Source organism: Catharus ustulatus, chromosome 2 (genome assembly GCF_009819885.2).
Source record: "Catharus ustulatus isolate bCatUst1 chromosome 2, bCatUst1.pri.v2, whole genome shotgun sequence".
In the NCBI taxonomy this organism is placed as follows: domain Eukaryota; kingdom Metazoa; phylum Chordata; class Aves; order Passeriformes; family Turdidae; genus Catharus; species Catharus ustulatus.
In genome coordinates this window covers 55,274,446-55,297,403 of record NC_046222.1, presented here as the reverse complement: position 1 = coordinate 55,297,403, position 22,958 = coordinate 55,274,446, and the positions used below count along the sequence as shown (strand labels likewise).

General features: G+C 40.2%; 1 protein-coding gene across 1 annotated transcript in view; it reads right to left on the bottom strand.

The window, feature by feature from the left end:
- Positions 1-22,904, bottom strand: part of CCNA1 (cyclin A1) — a 42,876-nt gene extending 19,972 nt beyond the window's left edge. The window contains exons 1-2 of the mRNA XM_033051314.1: positions 22,789-22,904; positions 20,842-20,946 (exon numbers count right to left, since the gene is read on the bottom strand). Coding sequence (XP_032907205.1) covers positions 20,842-20,854 — 13 coding nt within the window. The 5' untranslated portion in view covers positions 20,855-20,946; positions 22,789-22,904. The remainder of the gene's footprint in view (positions 1-20,841; positions 20,947-22,788) is intronic.
- Between the last annotated feature and the right edge of the window lie 54 nt (positions 22,905-22,958).

Here is a 22,958-nt window from a genome sequence, read left to right as displayed (position 1 = left end):
TTAGGTTGGGAAGGAGCTCTTGAGCTTGTCTAGTTCATTCCCCTTTCTCAAGCACAGTAATCTGCAGTAGATTGCCTGCCTTCTGCCCAGCTGGGTTTGAATTATCACTGCTGATGGAGACTCCACAGCTTCTCTTAGCAATGTGTTGCAATGTTTGACCACTTTCACAGTAAAGAAAATAGTCCTTTCTTGTGATCAGGTGTAATTTCCTGTATTTCAGTTTATACCTTCTGCCTCTAGTCCTGTTATTGGGTAGCATGGAGAAGAGCCTGGTTCCCTGTTCTTTATTCTCTCCCATCACATTTTTATACTCATAGGTGAGATTTCCCCAAGGTTTCTCTTCCCAAGGCTGAACAGTCACAGCTCTCTCAGCCTTTCTTCATCTGTCAGATGCTCCAGTCTCTTAATCATCTTTGTAGCCCTGTGCTAGACTCACTTCAGAGATCTGTGCTTGCACTGAGGATCCCAGAACTGGTCCAGATGTGGCATCACCAATGCTGAGTGAAGAGGACAGATCACCTCCCTCAACCTGCTGGCAATGTTCTATCTAAGGCATCCCAGGCAGCCACTGGAAACCCTGGCAGCAAGAGCACATGGCTGCCTTGGGGTAACCTTGCTGTCTATCAGGACCCCAAGATTGTTCCCTGTCAAGCTGCTTCCCAGTTAGTCAGATCCCAGCATATACTTGTTCCCCTCCACGTGTGGGATGTGGCAATTCCCTGTAGTGAACTTTATGAGGCTTTTGTCAGCCCATTTCTTCATCCTGCTGAGGTCCTTCTGAAGGGCAGCACACCAATTCTCTGTATCAATCACTCGTCCCTATTTTGTAAACTTGTTAAGGGTGCACTCTTCCCACCATCCAGGCTATTAAAAAAGATGTTGGAACAGGGTTGGCCTCAGTACTGACCTCTGGTAGTGATTTGCCTCCATCTGGACTTTGTGACAGTGACTACAGTCCTTTCAGCCTGCCATTTCAGCAAGTTTTCAATCCTTGTCACTTTATCTAACACACATTTTGCATGTGGTAGAGTTGCCATTTCTTCTATCTCCAGAATTCTGAAGGCTGCATGGATGTGTCACTTGAGAACACCTTCTCCCAGGCTCATGTTTTTAAATACACCTGTGATTGCTGTCCTAAGACATAGTAGTAAACTTATCTATTTAGTTTTTGGATACTAAAGTGATTCTCAGAACCAGCTGGATGCCTTCAAATCAAACTATTTAAAAATGTTGCAGTACAAAGTTGTAAAGGGTTTGTAAGCATTGTTTAGAGTACTTCATAGTAGGGAATAGTAGGGAATAGACTCTTGAGAGCCAATAAATATCTTTTTCATTCAGTGTCTCCATAAATACAACTTTTCTTCAGAAAGGTCAAAGTTTTAAAATGTAATATAAAGCTCTAAGGAGAATATGAAAATAGGTAAGAATAAGAAGATATTAATAACTACATGACAGTCTTCCTAGCAGATCAGTGGTTCATCTATCTGAAAAGCCTACCTCAGGCAAGGACCAATACCTCAGAAAAACGCAAAGTTTCTTTCAAGTACCCATTGTGTGACTACAAAAATTGTTGTATCCACATTATATTCCAGATATCTGGTCATGATAGTGATCAGTGGCATATAAATCAGAGAAAATGTTCTTGCAGTCCAGATATGAAAAGTACAGTATGTCTTACTTGAAAAACTATCTTCTCATAATGACAAGAGAAATTTATGTTCTCTTGCAAGTGAAGGGAACATCTTATTTTGAACTCAGAACCAAAAGACTGAAAACCTGAGTCACCCTCAGGAGGTGCCTTTCTCCCTCCTTTGGCTACAGTCAGGTTATGTGAGCTGAATACAACCTCTTGTGATTATTTTGTATCTAGAAGCATATGAATGTCTAATTTTTTCAAAGTCTAAAACTAAACTTTCAGACTGTGATATCTGATGACAATAAGTAATATGTATTCAATATTTAGAAATTATAATGTTATTATTTTCCCATGTAGGAATGTTGTTTCTGATTATATTGACATGTCTAGTTTTGTCTTTGGCTTCAGCTGGAGTCCATGCAAGTTTTTCATGCTCTTTATACTTTTTAACAGGTCAAAGACGATTGCTACTTTCTTCTAAAATAGAAAAAGGGCACTAATAGCTTGCCCTGTGTACCCAGAAAGTCCAGCGTCCCTGGATTTTAACACTGTGAAAGACTTGACAGTGTTTGGCCAAACTTCTCCCTCTAACATGTTAATGGAGCCAGGTTGCTTGCTACAAATACCACACTGACTTCTTCTAGACATTCGCATGTAGCCATCCAAGGCTATTGCAACACTCCAAGTAATGTCAGAGTCATGCTGAGAGTGCAATTAACTTTTCTTTTTTTCTGTTTATTGCCATTGAAAAGTTATACTCAAGATGTGCTCAGACAGAAGGGAAAAACACCCTCCCCAAAGTATTAATTACAGATTTTATTAAAAGCCTACAAAAGACTTGAAGCGTAACCAAGCAAACAATCACTGTTCTCTCACCCTAGGAGAAGGGAGAAGAAAGAATTCCAGTGGCAAGGAGCTTAGTTGCTTTTGACAAGAAGGGAAACACAGGCCTCCTAATTAACAGTGCAGTTGAAGAAGGGTGAGCAGGTTGTTGCCAAATGTAACTCCAGGGAAAACTGTAACTGCTGTAATCAAGGGAGTTATTTACCCAGTCAATAAAACCAGGCTGAAACAAATGACATGATGCCCTGAACAACTGCGGTCTGAGAACAGGGAGTTACCAAGGAACCTGGTTCTCCCTCCGTCCTGAGCAGCTCGGGGTGATGCAGGGCAGTGATAGGCACTGAGCTTGCATCTCATTCCTGTGAAATAAGAGAAAACCAAACTGAGCATGTCTACACACTATGAATATCCAAAGGGAAATGATGGCTTAAAAACTCCTCAGGTATTGATTCAAGTCAGCTTTCAGGCTCCCAGGTGTTGAACTGGGCTGCACCATTTTGGATTTTGCAATGAATCTCAGATTTGTGTCTTCATCTAACAATACTTGGAGAAAAAAAAAGAGTTTTCAAGTTATTTTGTTATTTATATTTGACTTACTGAGTTATTTATTGAGTGTGAACTTTATTAAAGAGCTAGTGGGCCTTTTTCACAACATCCTCAGCATCTTTCAGAGTATCCAAAAAAAGGAAAGAAAATCACTTTCACAAATCTCAATCCAAAAGTAGTTGGGCATGCCTCAAAAAAGCAAAACTTTACTATCTATGCCTTGACTGATATTTAGAAGGATACCAGAAAATGGCCCAGATTTACAGCTTGCCTGGCTTACTCTGGGCCATTCAGTGTTAAGTAACTCAATGTCAGTGTTGAGTCCAGTCCTATGTGCACTGTATGGTGAGAGACATTGATAATGATCAGCTAAATATGGGTTTGCTTTTTTCTTCCCCATCCACATTAGATTACCCAGAACATCTGCCATAGCCTCACATTACCATCCATAGGCTCATTCCTACATTATTGATGTCCTGATATCTTGATATCAGATGGATCAGTGACAAAAGGTAGTTAAAATAAAGCAGTGGCTAAATATTTGAAAAATACTGACTACTGTTGGTTGGGGCATCAATTAAAATCTTAGTGCATATAAATAATTTCTTTCTTCACTTCAGAAACATTATTGTGTTGAACCTTAGAGCCAGCTCCAGGTAATATGTGACCAGATTTTAGATTCTTTGGTAGTCCTTCAGATAAAGAGAGCTCTAAAAATGAGGAGGTGGTTGTGTAAGATTACTAGGATCAACAATGATTTTAAGGATTTGGAGTGACATACCATAGCATTCCTGTAAAACTGCCTTTTGATGTAGCCTTCTCAAACTCTGCTGTCAAGAAATCCAGCCAGTACTTTTTGTGTGATGGCAGCCAAAGTAACAAGTAACATAAATCTGGAATTGAAATGGTTTCCTGCTTTTGGTTGTCTGAGTACCTGTGTCCATGCTGAAGTCTCTGTGGATGCACAAGATCTGTTTCCAAGCAGATTCCCCACCACAAAAGACACTTCTGAGATTACATCCACCAGGTATGAGTCACTGTGCTGAGAGCTACTCTCCCTCTCTTTAGAGGAGTAGCAACTACCTGGTTACACCAATGCAAATGAGTAGAGGATGACACCAAGCAGATTTAACTGACCTAATTTTCTCATCCACACAAGTGGAAAGTAATCAGTGGAAACAACTAGATTTATAGTTGTGAAAAAATTGTTGAACGCAAATGAAAGATCTGACCTAGCTGGAAAATCTGCCTTTAAATCCATCAGCGAACTCTGGATTTTTCACTTCCCTAGAAAATAACTGGAAGCAAGGTTCCTAGGTACCAGGGGCAATTATAGACCAATTAAAATGCCAGAAATTTTAACACTGTATAGTGCTTTCCATAAAGGCTGTTCCCATGAGGCCCAGCTGCTAATGGGTGTTTGGTCATAGGGGATCCACAGTCTCCAGACAGGGCAGTAGTTTTATTATACACCTTGGCTACTGACTCATAATAAGCTTCACCTCCACATGCCACAGGCATTGCTGCAGCATGGAGAAGATGTAGAGGTCAGAGGGAAATGGGGCAAGCATCAGAACAGCACAACACCACAGGAATGGCTAGCAGCAGACAGTTCCAGCTGAGCTGAGTGTTCACTTACTATAATTTAAGCTTTTTGTGAAGCAAATACTGGGTAAGAGACAGCTTCAACATCATATAATCCACACAGCTTTTAATTGGAGCATGGTAGCAATGGCACCTGCTCACAACACACATCAATCTCATCTATAAGCACTTCCATCACTGCAGAACACAGTTACAGCTGTCTCCTAAAAGTATACTATTTTGTTGAGTGATGAATGGCATTGTGAAATATTACCTATAATCAGCACCCATTATGGCAAAACTCATTACATTTCTGACAAGTCTAGTGTTGACAGCACTTTAATTTTGTTTTATTGCCTTTTTTATTGACACAATTTCTATCTCTGGTTTACAGTTAATAATGAAAAACAGCAGAACTGCACTCTGCTTGACAATCAGAAAAATAAGTATTCATCTTTTTAAAAGTCCCTGAATTAAGCCATAGGAACAGTGAGTACTAAACAACACACTCATTGAAAAGGTGATTAAAGTTTAATAAAACTGTCAAGTGAAATAAACCAATCTCCTTGCAAAAAATTCTGTTTGCCAGGTGCCTGGACTTCAGCTGTTAAAAAATTCTCTTTCCACAGTCTGTTTAAATGTGTAGCAGACTAATGTGACTGCCAAGACACAATTCAGTTTTTTTGCATGATGTGTTGAGGCTTGCTAATAAAGACTGCTAAAACAACATATTCAGAAGCCACTGTAACAAGTACTATGGAGGATAAATGCACTTTTAATTAATTAAAATTAATTAATTAAAATAATTAATTAAAAATTCCTATCTCTCACTGTCCAAATCTTCATAGAAGATGTGATTTTCCACCCATCCTATCATCTGCAAATGTCCAAACTACGTTGCTATCTGACTGACTTGAGGGAGCTTTGCAGCATTTTTTTTCCATATGCATATGATTGTACAAAATCCAAGGCAGTAAGAAATCAAACACATACATATGGATACACAATCTGTAGTCCCCACAACCATCTGAAACAACTTCATATCACAAGACTCTATTAAACTTTAGAAATTGTTGTTATTAGTGGATTGCTAATTATTAATTGATTTGCTATGCAGTATACCCGAGGTAACATTTTACGACTTTTTTACAAGTTGTGTTCTCTGTAGAGCTGTAGGTGAGTTAACACAGAATGATTCATCAACGACAAATTCCCGTGATTCTGCCCGATGTGTCAGCGCGTGTGCCGTACAGCAGACCTTTCCTCTGTGTGCTCCAGCGGCCTCTCAAGAAAACAGCTCGAACAACAAACTGAGTTGCTTGAAGGTCAGGATGTTCCTGAGGGATTCACAGTTACGAGAACATCACCGTGTTCTTTAATGAGAACATCACCTTGCCTCTCACAAGGTTTTGCCGTGCAAAGCGCATCAGCTCCCTGGCTCGGGGGCAATGCTGACTGACAGGAGCTCTGAGCTAAAAAGGCGACGTGGTTCTCAGGAACACAAGCTTTTATAGGGGCACTCTGGAAATATGATGTGGCCTTGAGAGGGGAGAAATGTCCCACTGAACAAATATGTCTATGCACCTCCCAGCAGAGCAGGCTTTTCTCTGATTTTAGAGGCAGCCAGAAATACCCACCCAGCCAAATGCACACTACAAAGGAAATTAAAAGAAGGACTTACAGCTAAATCTACAGTAACTTCTGTATCTTGGTGCTATCTGAGATATTCTGTCCTCTCCCCACGTTCTTTCCAATGATTATTCCTTTTGCTTGCAGCTCACTTTAAATTGTATTGCAAGGATTTTGGGAAGAGGGGGATGTCTCTTTGTGTCTGTGTTAGCTCAGCTTCACATGTGAATTTTGTGTGTGTTCTCTTAATGGGACAGCATTAACTTTCCCTGCAAAAGTTCAAAACAAAGATAGTAAAACATGCAAAATTAAAAGATTGTATGAACATCTTGAATTTTTAATTTCCTCATACTTTCTCTGTGCTTATAACATTTACACAAAGCGTTAATTAGAACTAGATGGTGAGAACTGGAAAGCTTTATGAAAACACACTCATTTGCGATTGTATCTGGAGACTCCTAAAGATAATGAGATAAACTTCATATTTTTTTGTTCCATTGTGTTTGCCTTTTCAACAATACTGGGAACATATATTGTACCATGTACAGCATTATCTGTACAAACCCACCACAAAGTAAGAATGTAAGAAAAAGAAGATATTTTAGAAAAAATAATTTTGTTTCTTTATGCTTTTGACAATGGTTTTCAAAAGAGTGTGCATAGCTTCTTAGTAAGGAACATGCATGACTTTTTCAGCATACAGAAATCAGGTTTTGTAGCAAGATCCTTATTAACTGATAATGCCTGACATTCCACTGAATGCATTGCCAAAGCATCACAACCTTGCTAACTGGAGCAGGGCTACAAGTGAGATTAATTCCTCCACTCACACTGATAAACACCCAAGGTTTGGATCTGCTGCCTGGTAGTTTAGATCAAGATTGCAGAGTTATCCTTTCTTCTTTTCTGGCTTAACCACATAAATCCACCAAAAAAAAGCCAAGAAGGGATACTAAGACAAAAAAGACAAAACAAGTATTTCCAGGGGGTTTCATTTATTTTGTTGTGCAACAAAGGAATATTTTTTTTCCTGAGGACTTGTTTTATAACCATTGAGAAGTGTGGGAAACAACAACTTAGGTGCATAAAATTGATAGTGCTGGTGGTGACAATGCTGAAGTAATAAGCAGGCGAAGGAACTTTAGTTTAATGACTTGGCTACGAAGGCCTCTATGCTCATTTTGATTTCTGTATGGAGAAAGGAGAAGTCACCCTTTAATTCTTGATCTGCATTGTCTCAGTGGCCTAGAACAGTCCTCAGGCCCCCATGGGGCCAAGAGTGCTTAAGAAGATTATTTGAATTCTCCATGGTGGGAAAAAGCATGTTCTACTAAGGCTGCCATTGCTCACTTGCCCAGTGTAATCTTACCCTGCAAAATGAAGTGCTAGGATGCTGGGAGAGCTGTTATGTACAAATTGGTCCCAAAGCTTACGGGCGATTCTGATATGCAGCTTGCAGGGTCAGGATCTTTTGGCTACCCATGTTTTTAAACAATTTGCTACTGCTTTTCTTCCCCCTAGGAGATAGATGTTTTGGATAGACATATATAGAATTTTTGCAGACAGTATTTTTCTCCTGCAAATCTTTCACTTCTGGATTGTCAGGAGGATGAAGCAAACCACCCTGGCCTCATGTTGGCTCAATACACCTCCTTAATTCACAACCTCACGCATATGGCATTCTCTCAGACCACCTTTTACTGATTTGAAGGAAAATGAAGGATGCCATCTCTCCTCTTTTGCTTTTATCACTGTTGGAACAAAGAGGTTTATTCTTGTTATCTCCCTCTGGTGAGCAAAAAAAGATAAACCACAGGACTTAGAAACTCAAAGAAAAGCTGAGAAATGTAACTAAAAAGACAAACAAAGAGCTGGCTGCTGCAAGGCACTGCAAGAAGGCAAAGCTTGTGGGGTGCCCCATGCACAACACCTCCTCTGGCCCTAGTGGATGAAGGAAAGTCTCAAAAAGATGATAAGGATGAAGGATGTTTTTCTCCAGTGCCCTTTGGTCTTTGTTTCAGCATTTACCAGGCACCTTCTCTGGTGCTCAAATCTGTGTCTAGATTTTTAAAAATATCTATAGCTTTTTTTTTGGTTATTATTAAAAAATAATGAGTTTGCTTAGTCTGTTTCAAAGAAATTGTTACTGCATCTGAATGTCTGTGTAGATTTTAGCCCTACTGCTTTAAGATCCAAAATAGCTGGTCTTCTAACCTGCAGTGTGTTTTAGTACCAGAGTATAGCAGTGACAGCCACGTGTTTCTTCAGTTCCACAGCGAGTTGTAGCACTGCTGATAATGCTTCCAGCTGATGAGCAATCCTGCTAATTAGGACTAGTGTGCACATCAACTAGCCTGCAACTTGTAGAAACTCATACCAAACCCAAATACACGGGAGGCCACATTCTTCCATTGGTAACAGCTTCTCTAAGAACTCTTTCATAAATGACTCTAAAAGCTGCCTCCTCTATGCACCTATTGACATTTATGTATTGATCAACATACAATATTTATATGAAGCTTCCAGCTGATACTGGTCTCAGAAGAAAAGAGTCAATGAGTGATGCATATTGTTTCTTTACTTGCTGTCTTCAAGTCATAAACCAAGTGTTTTTCCAGTCTAAACTAGCAAACAGTGAAGTGATAGGACTTGCTTAATTTCTGAGAACACAGGACATGATTTCTTAGTATAAATTTACACTAATTTCATGATTATAAGCCGCACCATTTTGACTAAAATTTTGGTCCGCACCCAGAAGTGCGGCTTATAATCAGGTGCGGCTTATATACAGACAAAGAACAAAAAGTTGCTGTTTTAGTTTGGAGGACAGGTGTCTGCTGAGAAAGGCAGGAACTTCTCTTTGAAATGGGGAATGTAAACCCGTCCCCCTCCAAATTATTATAATTTTGAAATCAAGAGGCTCTCAGGTAAAGATATGGGAATTAGGAATAAAAGCTCTTTACTAGGGAAATTAAAATAGACCCCAAATCCTGACAAAGTCAGTACAACCTGACACCCTGTCAGGCAGGGTGTTGGTAGCAGTCCCATTAAATGGTGATTGCAGTCCTCCTGCAGTGACAGATGTGATTCAGTTGAAGCAGTGCTCCTGTAGAAGGTGCAATTTCCCTCCGGAGGACAAGTGGTGATGTGGAGAAATCCGGTTTTCCTCTGGAGTCCAGTGGAGAAAGGGGCTCCCTTAGTGTCCAAAACCTCTGTTTTTATCTTGGTAAGAAATGTTGGGCCCTTCCCCCTGGCTGGAGCAATTTCCAATGGGATGAAGTAATTTTATCAGTCCCACAGTGGGACTCAATGGCCATTAGCAGAAAATGACTCGCTGGAGGAAGGATGGGGTGTGAAAAGATAAAGAACACTGCCCCGCCTGGTTTCAATGGATGGCCCATTAGCAGAACATCTGCCATTGAGATCAAGATCACTGTCCCCACTCTCAACAGATGGTGATAGAATAGATACCTTTTATCACATCCTGTATTGTAACCCAAGAGAGTTGCTGACACCTGGATGTGCGGCTTATAATCAGGTGCGGCTTTTAATCGTGAAATTACTGTAATTTATTAACACTTGAGTTGTTTGTAATGGTGATGTACACCAGGAGTACTAAAGTATTACTAATTATTTTCTGGCTTAGAATTTTCTTGAAGGACAGACAAGCAAATTCAAGGTGATGGCTAAGTGTAATTTAAGCTGTAATGCAGTCTCCTAATAGGAGTTTATGTCTACTCTGTGAAATTATGACTGCTGAAACAGATAATACTGACACATCTAGAAAACTAAAGCAATAGAAAAGATGGTATCACCACATTATTCATTATTTTTATGCCTTTTTCCAAAGGAACCAAACTAGGAAAAAAGAATATGGAGATAAGCAGGGTTTCAAAATCATTTTGGCAATGATAATAGCATACTTATTTAGGACACTTCATTCAAAAAAGTTTTCCACCCAGAGATTTTAATTAACTGCATACACCAGACAAAGGAATCACAGAAACTCAGCCATTTCTGAGGAAGAGCTCAAGTGATTCTACAGATAAAGGATGAGCTGTGAAAATCTGCTTCTCCAGCCGATACAGAGGGCTAGCTGCTTACGTTAAAGCTGTAGGGTCAGTGTAGGCAGCTGCACCCCCAGGACAGTGAGCTGTACCATGGGAAGAGGCTGGGAAATACAAGAACTTTTTAGCTCTTCACGTCCTGGCAGGGGTGAAACAAGGTGCAGTTCATCAGTTTTCAAGCAACTGCTGCTAGGAGCTCCCACAGCATATGCCTGCCCCAGATCTCAGACACAGCCTCGTGTGTCCTCACAAACCAAGCTGGGCTGGACCTTCCCTGTCCCTGTCCTGTCCTGTCCTGTTCCTGGCTGCCTGTCTGGGGCTCCACCATTACCTCTCAATGCCACCACTGCCTGACACCCCAGCTACCCCCAGCACAGCTGGCACCCCACATCACCTGGCACTCATTCCTGCACATTTACCACTGTTAGAGCAGAAACACCTTCCTGCAGTTTTCCAAATTATTGACGCTGACAGTCACTTGTGCAAGAAATGCAGCTGCTTTGACAAGGAGAGAGCAGTGCTGGAGTGGCTGCCTGAACCTCCCCACCACTCCTGGAGTTTCTCAGGAGTCAGTGTGACAATACAGCTTGGTGGCCCTGCACACCTTCTTATTTCTGTCTAGAGACTGAAAACACTTCAGTTTTCAAGTGCTTCACAGGAAACCAGTGTATTGTACCTGTCTCACAGGAAGACACTTCCTGGGCTCTGTAGAAAGTGAATCATGAGATGTGAACAAGGCCTCGGACATATATCTTTTTCTGCGTCCAGCTTCAGAGCTCCCAGCCCTCACCAGATGCAGCCACTGCTGCTTCTCAGAAAGGGGCTACTGTACAAAGAGGATCATTTGCTCTGGCTGGCACTGCCAGCAGTAAGCCCTGCACTCTGCTTTGTGCTCCAAGAACATACATGGCCACAGCCTTTACAGCAGTAAGTGCCTGTAAGAGGGGGAAAGTGGTGGGTTATCCTGCTGATTCTGAGGACTGTATTCAATTATTTTGGTAAAAATATTCTATTCATAAAGTTCTATGTCATTTACTCTTTATTTTCAAAGTAGAATGTTTGTTTCAAGAACGTGTCCACAACGCAAATCTATCAATTATATGTTCAGCTTTAAACAGTGTATCACTGTAAGATGATTAGCTAGGCTTTTCTGCAGAATTTGTTCAAGGAATTTCTGAATCAGAAATGACAGAATTTATTCAAGGAATTTCAGAATCAACTTTGGTTTGATGTATTTTGAGCACAATTGCCACATTTGATTTAACTATACCACATGGCTGCCTAAGGTGCTTTAGATTGACCTGGGTTGACAATGAACATTTGTTGGCCCATTACTCCTAATTATATAAACCTTCCCATTACCTCATCAAGTTTTCCTGCTTTACAATCAGAAAGAGCATGCAAACACTAGGTTGGAGTGGGTTCTTCTCCCCTCCAGTGCCCTTACATTAATGTTGTATTTCACTGGGCACAGGTAGTGCAATGTCCTGATTATCACTGGACTGTAAACTTCAGTTTTCCATACCTCTATGGTATTACCTCAGTCATTCATTTTCTTTTGTTTCTTCCTTTTATATGATATCAGCCTGATAGCAGGATCATGTTAACTTTTCTTGGTCCATCAGTGTCTTTAAAAATTTGGTTCAAGACTTTATGGTAGTGTCACAGTCTTGTTATATCTCTATTTGAGTGCATTTAATGTAGACTAACACCTGGGATCATGCACTGATCTTAACATCAGGTGCTACTAAACAGGGTAGCATAGTCAGTGCTGGATAACAAGTGAATAGAATTATTATAGTTAAGTAAGGTTACAAGAGGCAATTACGTTTTTTAGGAGGGAGCAGTCCATGTATTCAGGGCAATGTGGTATCTGTGGTATACTTGTTGCTTTACATGAGGTTTCTTTTTGTTATTACTCATTTTTAATCTCTGAGATCTTTTTGTTTATAATCTTTTCCAGAAGGGAAAATTAATAGCAGGGCAACAATTGATTTGTAGAAAATACTGCTTGTACTGTAAGTGCAAAAGCTGAGACAGAAAAATCTAATACAAGAAAATGGGAGTGCTATGTTTCAGAGGGAATTTAAGTCCTCTTTAAGTATTTCAAACTAGACAAAGAACTAGAAGTTGTCTCACCTCTAATGTGTATAGTCCTGTTAAAATAGAATTCAGCTCAATATGGATTAACTCAAATTTAGGTTGCAATTGGCTCCTTAATTTCATTCCAAAAGTATTTTTAATGTACTGAATTTTTCATGCCTACCAGACAAAAAAGTATACAAGAATTTTTGTTTATTTGTTTATTTTTTTGTAAAGGCTTCAAACAAATCAAAACAACTCTATAAATAACTTAACTACCCATCCTTAAAGTGAGGAGAACAGTGTTCTGCTCTTGAATATCTTTTTTACTCAGGCAGCTCTTGAAAATACTTACAAAATATATGTAGTTGACAAGAACAGTGGAACAAGTTCCACTTGAGTAAATATGTATTGAATTTAAAGCACTTTACAAGTAAAAACAAGTCATAGAGAATGAGTATCTTCAAAAACACATTTTCTTTGACTTAGAACAAAGTAAGCATTTGAACAATCCAAGAGGAAGATGGCATATTGTAAAGAAAGCCAATTTGTCTTTTCTTGTGAGGTGCTGTACTGGTACTGTGCTGGTGTTCTTTTCCTAGATGATGCAAGCCACCATCCCCAAACACAGGTGCCACCCTGGTGCACAGAGGTGTGCCTTTCTCACAGTCCCTTAGTTTTGTAGAGAGATCCAAATTGTCCTATTGCTTCTTATTAGCTTAAGCAAACCAAAAAAATGAACTAACTACTGCACACCACAGAAACAGACAGGGGTATATTTTAGATCCTTAGGGTGCTGGTGGTGCTGCATTTTCTCTGGCAGCAAGGCTATTTCAACAAGTTTCTCAGCTCTGTGCTGCAGTTCGTCATCCCATCAGGTTTGCAGATGATGGAAACCTATGTTCAATGGCATAAAAGGCACTAAAACAACTGTCAAATCAAAAAAAAAAAGAAAAAGTTCTTCATATGTTGTTTTTGTTTGGTTGGTTTTTAAACCAGGATGATTTAACTGTTAACGTCATTATGCCCTTGGCCTTTCTGCATTTCACTAGTATGCAAACAGCATGAATTCCTGAGTATTCAAAGGGTGAAGTGATTATTAGTGCGTTTAGTCTGCAAGAGGGAAAGTGAAAGGATGTTTTGGTCCTACAGGTACAGACTGCAAGCCAGGTTAATTCCTTAATAACATTTATTGAGATGATGTGCATTAAAAAAATCCTAGCTTTAATTCAGCTGCATATTATGTTTTCTTAAATTTTTTATTAAATACATAATATTTGAGGTAATAAAATAATCATTCTGAAATATAATAATATCTCAGGCACTGAGGGAATAGAGCATGAAACTCATTAAAACGTAATCATTGAGAGATTACCTTGTTACTTGCATTTCAATATCATGCATATACTTTATCTTGTAGGTTGGAGTTATCAGTGATAGTTATTGGGCCTTGTTTGTTTCAAATTAGTCCCAGAAGGGTTTTTCTTGTAATCCCTTTATAAAAAGGTGGATATTAAATATTACAATTACAATAATTATGAAGTTTAATATAAATTCAAGAAAGTTAAAAAATACCAATTTCATTTCAGGAAAATTTCATTTCCACTAAATGTAATACATATTTCTCCTTCATTCAAGAAGATTTAATGAAGAAAACAGTAATTTTACTGTACCTTATTTATACAGTGGAACAAATTGGGACACTTGTACTAGGCAGTTTACCTAAGGAATTACATAAAGACAATAATGAAGCTTTTGTTTCAAGTTCAACTTTTACACATTCTTCATGTACTTAAATATTGTAATATCCAAGGTGGAATAACCATGAGATGTGTCTGTGTAAAGGATGCAGCTTCCTCACCTAGGAAAGAGGAATTAGCATAAACAGAGAGCTTAACAGGTGACAAATTCTCTAGACACTTAGACAAAATCCTACAGATGTAGATCCATTTGCAGCAGGTCAGTCCATTACATTTTAAAATACTTAGGTGTCTGTGCAATTGTGGTCTCATTTTTCTCTGTGTTTCATCAAATTTAAAAATAAATTCAATCATACTTGAAATTAATGTATTACTTAGCATGTTTACCTGTATATCCAAGGTGAAGGCTTCCCACTGAGCTTCCTATCTAAGTACTAGTAACAGAGCTGTGAATTTTCAGGTGGCTTTTTCATTCAACTTTTACAGCTTATGATGATTAGATTTAATGAACTTTGTTCCATATTATACAGCTTTTCATTATGACATTTACTGACCTTTACTTTGATATTACCCATCTGAAGAAACTTTGGTGCTTTATGTTAGTTTGTGATGGCAGTTTTTGTCTATCAAAGTGGCAAATATAAAAACTTTCTCATAAAATAAAAAGCACAGGCATTGGATTTACAGATATCAAAAAAATTCAGGAAGTTTTTACTCTATGGGTTAGCAAGTAATGCATTCAAACCAAGCCTGTAAATCCAGAATTACTAAACTGAAACCTAATGGTGCATTTCAGCTAATAAAATCATGCTTACATTTTACATTATGACTTCAAGGAGATATGCCCACAGTACAACCTTCAGTTGTGCAGAAATATTGCAAATAGGTGTAAACATCTCTCTGCTATCCTATAGTCTGCAGTACAGATGCTGAACAAAGCCTGATTTTTCACTGCAGTATTACTTCATTTCAGGCTCACACCTCTATACATGACATAGCTTTCCTGCTTTCTTTCTGCATTTTAGTCCACAAACAAGAGATAAAAATGTACGGAGAGCAGCAGAAAAGGTTCTTCCAATCATTCAACAGCTTCTCCAAGGACAGTTGCCCGAAACACATAAATAATTGAACTGTGGTAGCAGAGATAAACTCAGTCCTGTTTTGATTGCTGAGGCCACAGCAACAGCCTACCAGAAAAGACAAGGCCAGGATCTCCTTTTTCCTCCAGATCAGGTCAGCACAATCCTAAAGGTTGTCTCTTACAACTTGGGATTGTTGTGACCCAAGTGTAGCGCCCAGGACTTTGCCTTGTGGAACCTCACACAATTGACCTTTAATCCACCCTGTCCAGATCCCTCTGCAGAGCTTTCCTGCTTTCCAGCAGGTCCACACCCCTGCCTGTTTTTGTCATCTGCAAACTGACTGAGGGAGAACTGGTTCCCCTTGTCCAGATCATTGATAAAGTACTGAGCCCCAGGGAACACCATTAGTGACTGGCTGCCAGCTGAGGTAGCTCCACTCTCCACCACTTCCTGGACCCAAACAGCTGGCCAGTTTTTTATCCAGTGAAGAGTGCACCTGTCCAAAAACCATGAGCCGCCAGTTTTTTCCAGGAGAATGCTGTAGGAAATGGTGTCAAAGCCTTTACTTTGATTTACGAAGTACTGTGTGCTGCACATGCCTTTTTGTCTCCTTCTTACCACCCATGGTACCCATCTCCCTGCTCTCACTTCTCTGTTTTTTGTCCATTCAGCCCTTTGATCTTTAGCTGAGTGCATTCAAAACCTATTTCTCATAGTGCATTGGGCATCCAAAGCTGCATGTAATTGCAAAGCAGGCTTTTTAGCAAATGAGCCTCAGGGCTCAGGTCAACCTGCAGAAAGCTGAAAGGACAATGTGAAGACAGCCAAAACTTTGCTCACAGTAGAGTGTTCTGTGTCAGACTGTGTGAGCCAGTGAGGCCCAAGCTCCCTGTCCTGGGTCTTCCACAGGTCACCTTCATGTGGGCTGACATGTTAGGGACGGGATACTTGTGTGTGCAGGAGCCTCGACTAGTCAAAAAAACATCTTCAACGAGTAGGGAGAAAAAAGGGTTAATGTTCTTAAAGGTGCTCTTGTCCCTTTACAGGGCAAGGAAAGAAGTGGAGGGGTTATACTTGAGAAGATTCGTAAGGCTTGGGATAGATGATAGGAGGAGCTTGTTGGACATTCAGAAAGACTGTTGAATAAGTATTTAGTTCTGTAAGAGAAGGCAAGTAATTTTGTGTATCCCAAACAAGCTTGTAGGTTGTTCCATGATACAAAATTCTCACATAAATGGAATCTTGCATAAACTAAAGTAAAGCCTGATTTCAGGCTAAACAGGCTAAACATTAGCCTGATTTAAAAGATGTATGCACATAATCAGATTTTTATCCTTTTAGATAAAAGGATAAGTACTACACACTCATTATCTGTAGGGCCAAAGTATAAACCTCTAGTTTAGACACCTAAATGAAAGAGTCAGATTTTCAGACGTGTCAGTTATTCAGACATTCTCAGGTAGCATATTTCAGAATAAGACCATGCCATTTAACTGTAACAAAGCAGCTAAATCATACAGATAATGATAGTTTCTCTCAAAGCAATGTGAATGCTGCCATCTAGCTATACAGCATCAGCATATCTCTAGTCTAGTTCTGCTAGATACAAACCTTTTCAGTTTCAGTTTGGAAGAGACTAGAATAGAGATACAAAAATCCCAGTTGCACTTCTGTCAATTAAAAAAGTTGACTGTAGCATTCATTACTAAAAAGAAATGATGGTATTATAAAATACTATTTTGACAGCAAACTGATAGGATAAGAACAGCAAGGTTAAAATTATTGCATCTGATGGTGAACAGGCCTTGTGAATGATGTATTTTACAAATGCAGGATTTTATTTTTCAAAGGTCCGTATGTGCCTTCAGATAAATGGACTTAATAAAGTTAAAACCACAGATATGCAAACCGAAGTCTAGATCCATTTTCCAGTTCAAGATTTATTTACCAAAGATCAGCATTGCTACAAAACACATTGTTTAAGAAATATCCATTTTGTTATGCTTGATCCATAAACTGTTTGGAAGTGTTTATGTAGTGTCAGCTGAACCCTCAGTATTCTCATAGTACTGCTAGAGTTCTGCCACGGGCACATGGAGGCACTTTGGGATGAATATCATTGCACGTTCAAGATGTTTATCCAGCAAACATCCCACTGAGCACCTCTTTGGGTCACCAAAGGACCAAGAGATAGAAGAGATGTGCACAGGACTCGTCCTGATACTGAGAAGGCCCTGGGTGGTCTCAGCACCTGGACTTGGGAACTAGGAGAACTGATTTTCACATCTCATCCAGAGCATTATGTGCAGAGTTGGGCAGAGCTAGACTGCCGTTTGTTTGAGTTTACTCAGGAGATAATTACAATCACTCTGGTTGAACTCCTGCCCATCAATTTGAGAAGCTTGTATTTCAAAACAAATAGAGATATACGACTCCTTCAATTATTTTTCCTAGGTAGGGAAAACGGATGTAATTACAGGACAGATAAGCCACCTAGTTAAGCACACAGTTGCTAAGTACAAAGCTATTGGGAAAGCTATCCACTTCCCACTTGAGGAAAAAAAATCTACTGCATCTAGCACACACATAGTGGGACTCCAAATAGACTGTGAAATTTATCCGAGGACAGACACACCTTAAACATAAGAGGAGAGGAAATCTACATAAAAGCAGATGTTTTAAATCTAGTATTTCATACAACCGTGCCAAAAAGAACACAAAATATGACAAATATCCCTGCAGAGAATCAGTTCATAAAATTCTCCAGTCTGAAAACTGGCCAATACCAGGTTCATCAAAGGAAGATGCAAGAAAACATGCTGTTATTTACAAAATAACAACCCTCAGACTCATTCTAATTTAAGCATCAGGAGATTGGTCTGAATTTCAAATTGTGAAGAGCTAAAACTACAAGGTGACCCAGAACTTCCACAGGCAGGGTTGCAGATTGCCTCATCTAAATCATTAGGAAAACAGATGTTCCCCCACATCATCTGCAGCAAAATCTTGATGAAATTTATTTTCACATACAGTATATCACAAGGCCCTAATTCTGCTGATATAATTTTGGAATATCACACTGTAAAGTTTAAGTTTATGTGATTTTGTGTACATGCACACTCAGACACACAGACACCTAATTAGAATTACAGCTTCTTGTTAAAAGACGAAGAGACTACAAATTGCTAACTCAATTTATCACAAAGGCAGAGACACTTGGACATGGAATAACATAGAAAAAACAACACAGGATTTTACTGGTGCTGTACATTAGTTTTCAGTTTGACATATTAGTGCTTGATGGTGGTGTGAGCCACAGAAACCAGCAGACAGAGGAGAAGTTACCTTTCATGTTCCCAGAGAAAATAATTTATGGTGAAGTGCTGTCAATATGCAGACCTCTGTTTCTCCTAAACATCAAGAGTATAAAAAATACATATTTAATTATGGATTAAGTATGACATGCACTGCTTTCTAACTCTGCACTTTCACTCTTGCATTTTTAATCTTCTGTGTAGCCTTCCACCCCCTTCAAAAAAACTGTAAAACAACAACCAAGAAACTCAGGATAATTCAGAATTATTTATTAGCTGTATACAATTTCACTCCTGACCTAACAAAGTGCAAAGTGCCCCTCGAGAGCAGCATACTTTTTCAACTTTGGTGCTGAAAGAAATATATTTCAATACCTCTGCTGCCTTCTGCAGTCTGGCAGTATGTCAAATCATTCTGAAAAGCATGTAGCTGCTATCTAATAAGGTATCCACTATTCCAAGTGCCACAAAGGGGGCAGAATGGAATAGTCACTCTATGAGCATTTGAGTTTATTCTTTCTCCGAAATGAACGATCAGCATTTCAGTATTGTATGAACATGTGTAAATAACTTGAGTTTTGTGGTGGCCAGCTTTGCTGTGGTCTGTCCCAGCACCTACAAAGCATTCAAGAGAAGAGCTTTGTTACCACTAGTCTTTACAGAGCCAGATCGTTTCCTGCTATTTCCTCTTCTTTCCTTCTTATTTCCTCTTTTGTCAACTCAGTTTATGTATTGCTGAATAAAGAAATTGAACTCCAAGTCAACTTAAGCTGGTCCATCATCTATTTCTCTTGTTCTCCCATTGCTCTCCCCATTAGCAGACCCTGCAAGAGGACTTTGATCCCTTTCCAGAAACGTTTTCCTTAGGCTGAACTTGAGGACCACGTTTGTAGTATCTCCGACAGTTGAAAATGTTAAATTTGGGGTCCCATAAAATGGTCTTGGTTTTCTGTGCTTGCTCTGTAGGTACAACACAAGAATACAGCACACTGAGGGGACAGCATTTAGTGATTACACACATGCAACTAATTGCTTCCAGCAAAAGGCAGTGAAAAACCTTGTACAGGATAGCAGCAGCCTGGCACATGGCTACATGAAGTGCACAGATGCTGTCTGGACCCGGATCTCTTTCTTTGAATTAGAGCCTCCTTCTTCTAGGGCTGTACTGGTAACAGCCAGGTGATTCCACCACCCTTTGGTGGAATCTGGCCATCCCAGATGGAATCATCTCAGGCTGTAGGTGCTTTTCCAGATGTTTCATACTCATCTGCTCTAAGTGCATTATCCCTGCTTGTAGCTCAAGGCTGTCAACACTCACAGAGATGCTGAAGATGTGTTCTTGCACCTTAATAAAGTGCCGGTTCACTCTGAGGTCAGTGGCTGGCATAATTAAAAAAAGGTGCAATATTACCTTTGTCAGTCAGCTGTTATTGATGTTTCCTCAATTGGCTTCAGGATAGTTTTTCCCCAAATAATCAGGGAGTTTGAAGTTAGGAAAAAGGTAATAATCACAGTGAGATCATCTATCCATCTGCCACGGAAGTTTTTACTATTGTCAGGAGCTGTGGAATAATTACATATTCAGTTGTACCCACACAACAGTGATTTATCATGCTTCCATCAGTGATTCAAGGGTGCTGCCTAACAGCACTCTGTTTATGCAGCCTGATTCCCATCGGATGTGTAACCAGGTTACAGCTGTACTGGCATTTGGTGTGAGTCAATGAAATTTATTTGCATATGACAAGGTGGTTTGAGAGAATTCCAACATCATTTTTACTCACAGCCTCACTCCACAAAGTTCATTAGCATTTACAGATCTTTCTATGATTTTACTGTTTGTGATGTTTAAATAGCTTGGAGATATATATACATGCCTGTATACCTTAATACAGATATATTCACAGATATTGCCTAGCTTGCAGAAAACTTTGTGTTATTACAGCATAAAGAGGAGATACTTGGGGAAAATTATTTTATGAAAGTGCAGACAAAAATTAAGCAAGCCCACCATGAATGCTAAGATTGAAACTACTGAAGATATAGCTTACTATAAGCAGAATTCGCATTTACAAATGAAGACTTGCAGAAAAAACAAACAGTTTAAGATGTGCAGATTTAGGGGTGGCAAAAGCAGTTTATTTCTATAGCTGTAGGAGGGAACATGTCATGATAGCGATTCACCCCTCAGTCTAATTCTGACTTTAAGCAAAAGTACTAGGGCTTATATAAATTCACAGCAGATACAATCTGCCCTCTGAGGTGGGGGGTGATACAGCACAGGAGTGTCTGGAAGGGTTGTCAGGGCACGTGTCCATGTGCTCCTATAACAGCTCAGAGCACAGCCTTGGTACTCACCTGTCCAGCTCATCCCTCCCTTGCTTCTGACACTGTTGTGCCCCTCATCAACTTCTGGACCTCGCAGGATCTGCTCCCACAAATCAATTTTGGCAAAGGCACCCCCTGCATGGTTAAAAAACGTAAAAAGTCCTTCTGTTGTCTGGCAGTCCTGCTTCAAAAGAGTGTGTCGCTTTTTGTTACAAAAACATTTCTTATTTCCTTGTAAGCTTTGCATGTACTCACATAACATAATACAGTGGCATCTAGTCACCTGAGTGCAACCTACCATCTACAGTAATTTCACGACTATAAGGCGCACCCTTTTGACTAAAATTTTTCCCCAAACCTGGAAGTGCACCTTATAGTCTGGTGCGCCTTATCTGATGGACAAAGTTCAGAAATTTGCCTACCCGGAAGTGAGAGCTGCGAGTCGCGGGGGAAGCCGGCAGGGCCGAGGCTGCCAGGTGGAGGCGGGGCGGAGCGGCGGCGGGCACGCCCCGGCCCCATGGAGGCGGAACAACCCCTCCAGAGGCACCCCCTGGCCCCGTGGAGGTGGAATGGCCCCTCTACAGGCACGCCCCGGCCCTGTGGAGGGGGCACGGAGGGGCGGCGGCCATAGCCTGGCCCCAGAGAGGCGGCACGGAGGGGCGGCGGGCATGCCCCAGCCCCGCCAGATACAGGCAGGCCTGGGGGCCAATGGCTGCCAGGTTGAGGTGGGGCCTCGGCCAGCAACTGCGCGGGGGGAACTGGGGGTGGAGCCTCGCTGCAAAAAAGAAAGTGCGCCCTATAGTCCAGTGCGCCTTATATGATCTACAAAGTTGCGAATTTTGCTGACTCCCCAGGGGTGCGCCTTATAGTCCGGTGTGCCTTATGGTCGTGAAATTACTGTATTTAAACAAATGTTTAGGGCCCTCTCCACCAGTCCAAACCCTCACCTATCTATACACTGCTTCACATACAAATATCACCCTCATTGCTGTTTGGAAAGAGGAACCCTCCCTGATTTGTGGACAGCTTGTCTCTCATCATCACTGCTGTTTAGAAAGAGGAATTCTCTCTGATTTGTGGACAACTTTCTGTCTTTCAGGTTGCTCTCTGTTTCTTGTCAGTAGGAAAAAGACTGAAGAGAGGGCTCATGAAAAGTTTGTAACAGAGAATTCCTAGAAAAATGTTATGCTAGAAACCGCAACGTGTGATGAATTTCCAGAAATATTTTGGAGCTAAATGAAGCTACAACGTAAACCCATCTGCCACAGGCAGTGCCGGACAGGGCTGCCACTACCTAAAGTCCATATTTACTATGAATTTCTTATGGTCTGTGGTCCTCCTGAGTGTGTTAAAGGTTGATTCATGGTCAGGATATAAACATAGTACCTGAGAAAGCAAGTTAGTGAGCCCTAACAGGGCTGGAACCCAGCAAGTCTGACTGAGAACATGAGTGTTTAGGGCAAGTGCTGGATGTTTAGTGGGATCATTTTTCTTTTGTTTTTTTCACAGCACCAATGCAAAAATGCAGTTCCCCCCTCCCACAGCCCAGCACTTAGGGCAGCAACAAGCTCCAGCTTGCCCAGGCTGGTAAATAAGTCTCACCTTGAGACAGACACCTTTGGAAATATAACCTTGATCAGCACAGCCTGCCTCTTTGGCACAATTAAAGTAGCAGTCAAAATAATATGTGAAAACATGACATGAAAGGGGAGACTTCACAATGATAGCTTTTAGGCCTTATTCTTCCATATTTTTGGATATTCATACCAACTGCATAACTAGAATTTGGGTATATATTTGGTGCATTTGTACACACATGTACATACATATACAGGTAATTAGAGTTGCAGATTCTCATTAAAAGATGAAGAGATACATGGATTTAAATTACCAACTGAATTCCCTACAAATGGCAAAGCCACTTGGCTAGTGAAAAACAACAGAAGGAAAGAACCCATGGTATCACCAGGGCCATACACTATGATTCAGTTTGACACGATGGCGGTGTGAGCCACAGAAACCACAAGGCAAAAGAGAAGCGATCTTCCATGTTCCCAGCGAAACTAACTTATAGTGAAGTGAAACCAACACGCAGACCTCCGCAAAAAGAAAAAAAAAAGAAAAAAAAAGTTTATTTAGGGATACGG